The sequence below is a fragment of the Sinocyclocheilus rhinocerous genome, unplaced genomic scaffold (assembly GCF_001515625.1).
Source record: "Sinocyclocheilus rhinocerous isolate Xijiao unplaced genomic scaffold, SAMN03320098_v1.1 scaffold76, whole genome shotgun sequence".
Lineage (NCBI taxonomy): Eukaryota > Metazoa > Chordata > Actinopteri > Cypriniformes > Cyprinidae > Sinocyclocheilus > Sinocyclocheilus rhinocerous.
The window spans coordinates 96,895-99,670 of NW_015632724.1; the positions used below are offsets into that span (position 1 = coordinate 96,895).

General features: G+C 37.1%; 1 protein-coding gene across 1 annotated transcript in view; it reads left to right on the forward strand.

Moving 5' to 3' along the window:
- The window catches only part of LOC107742907 (draxin-like), a 23,815-nt gene extending 21,765 nt beyond the window's left edge, over positions 1–2,050 (forward strand). Inside the window, exons 4-6 of the mRNA XM_016555987.1 lie at positions 606–726; positions 991–1,083; positions 1,550–2,050. Of these exons, the coding sequence (XP_016411473.1) occupies positions 606–726; positions 991–1,083; positions 1,550–1,662 (327 nt within the window). The 3' untranslated portion in view covers positions 1,663–2,050. The remainder of the gene's footprint in view (positions 1–605; positions 727–990; positions 1,084–1,549) is intronic.
- The last annotated feature ends 726 nt before the right edge of the window (positions 2,051–2,776 follow it).

The following is a 2,776-nucleotide window of genomic DNA, read 5'->3' on the forward strand; positions in this document are numbered from 1 at the left end:
AGGTCAGCTTTGTGCATGCGCCGCTCAGAAGTGACGAATGCGGAAGTGCAGGGGAGAGATCAAAACAAAACAACGGTCACTAATTAGAAGTACAAAACGAGGATTTGTAAAAAAGAATGTCGGAGGATTTCGATATAAGCCAAGAGGAGACTGGTTTTCCTTTGCTAAAGTAAGGAAACTTTGCTTCCTTTGCTCCTGTAAACAAACGTTGGTTTTCACGAGACTCACCGGCGCATGCGCAGCACTGACCTCATACGTCATCCTCCCGGAGCTGCTTCCATGTAGGACTGTTGGCACAAGCTACATTAAAGTGATTATTACGTACCCATTTTTTAATTCCTGATGTGCTGTGGGCTGGGTGAAAGTTGGCGGGGATAGTAGTTAGTTACATTTTCTTGTATACTTCTTGTTTATTGTAATATATATGTTACTTTGAAAAAAAAAACTTAAATACAAAAAAAAAACAAAAAAAAAAAAGACAAGAAAGTGTTACCCAAAGCTGTTATATCACAGGTTTTGAATTAGCACCTTGCTTAAAGGTGACATCAAGTTGATCACCCAGAATAAACCTCTCTAAAACCATGTTTTAAATCCGTCTCATTCAGAAGCCGGCTCGAGGGAAGGCTCAAGGGGAGGTGATGCCGACTCTGGACATGGCTCTCTTTGACTGGACTGATTATGAGGATATGAAGCCTGTAGACACTTGGCCATCCAACAAAAGAAAAGGTATGAAAGTACATTCTCAAGTTTAATCAATAACAGTGATTTTACAATCTGTCAGATTTGGTTCCTTTTTTTTTAAAGACCAATATCTTTGGGGAGTTAAGACCAAGCTATACTGAAAGATCTGAATAAATATTTGATTATAAGACTGGATGTAGTTCTCCCAGATCTTTAAACCTCTAAGCGTAAATAATTTGCAAACTCACAGCTGATTTCTGAATAAAGGATTTCATAGGAGGCCTGTGTCTGTCTTTTTCCCCAATAAAGATAAACGTCGTGGCAAAAACAAGAGTAATGGGAACGCAACACTTGATGCTGATGTCATTGACCCATGTGACCATCATCTCGACTGCCTCCCTGGTCAGTGCAACGCTATAATTGTTTTTATATTACAAAGGAATAGTTCGCCCAGTCACCACATTACAAATTTGTCATTATTGACTTTTCATCATGTTGTACCAAACCTGTATGATTTTCTTTTTTTCGATGGAACACTGATGGTACATTAAAAAAAAAAAAGTGTCTTCTCGGCACATTCATGAGCGAATGAGATTTACCCTTTGAGTCTGATCTTTTCAGCCAGAATAGTTGATTTGGGTACAGTGACAACTCTCTGCCTAACTACTGTAGTATGATGTGTCGTTGAATAAATTACCCAGCTAGTCACACCGTGGTTTGTTGCACTTTTTAGCAGCATCATATGACCCCTTTAAAGAAAATGAAGTTTATTTTTAGAACTATAAAGATCTTTTACATTGCATCAAGGCCCTAACCTGGGAAAATGTAATAAATTGAACTTAATAAATGTAAATGTAAAATTCTTTAGGTCTGCGTTGTTATGCCAAGTTCCACCGCAAGCGGAGGGTGACCCGAAGACGGGGCCGCTGTGTGGAGCCAGAATCAGCCAACAGCAACCAAGGAGCCTTCATCACCATCTGACATATAGAGAGATACCCCATGACTGATGATGGACTGAGCTTTGAAGAATGTGGGTCAAAGTTAAATGTCCTCAGCCCACAGAAAAAATTTACATACACTGTTCATCTGCCTGTCAGGGTTCTGCACCATTCAGAATTAAATATAGAATGGCTTTTAAATTCTTGGATTTGAATTGAGGTAGCAATCAGGATACAGAATTAATTTGAAACAGGAAGTAGAATTGTATTTTTCAGTTTGAATTAATCATAAACGTTATCACACACTCAACATATGGGATATTTCTAGAAACACTAGATGATATTAATAATAAAATGTTTGAAATGCCATATAATCAAATTATGTTTTTGGACCATGGAATTAATCAAAGCCACCTAATGGACCACTGAATTTTTTTTAACATACTTTTACTAGTAGTACACTTGTGTGGATAGATGAGCTCCATAAACACTGATGGTACATAAAAAAAAAAAAAGTGTCTTCTCGGCACATTCATGAGCGAATGAGATTTACCCTTTGAGTCTGATCTTTTCAGCCAGAATAGTTGATTGGGGTACAGTGACAACTCTCTGCCTAACTACTGTAGTATGATGTGTCGTTGAATAAATTACCCAGCTAGTCACACCGTGGTTTGTTGCACATTCGTTGTCCGAACCACATTGGTTTAGTCAGGAACATGTCTGGGTCATTTCACCAATAAACTATTAAAACCAATAAACTACTGTACTATTAGGAGTTTTTACATTACATCAGGGCACTAACCTGACACAATGTAATAAAGCGAAAAGCAAAACAATAGCTCTCTTCTAAACTCTCTTCCATATACAGTATATCTTTTGTCCTGACCTGCTGTGACAAATAATAAACAACATTTCTAAGTTTGTATTTCGACAGAATATGAAATATATAATATATCCAGCATGTAAGCTTTTTTTGCTCAAGAGCATTAAATCCATGCTTCTTTCTTTCTTTCTTTCTTTCTTTCTTTTTCCCAAAATATACCTTCTGTGTTTCACAGTAGAAAAAAAGTCATATTGGTTTGGAATGATGTGAGGATGGGTAAATGATGATAAAATGATTTTTTTCCCCAGTGAACTGTTTCTTTAATATGATATTT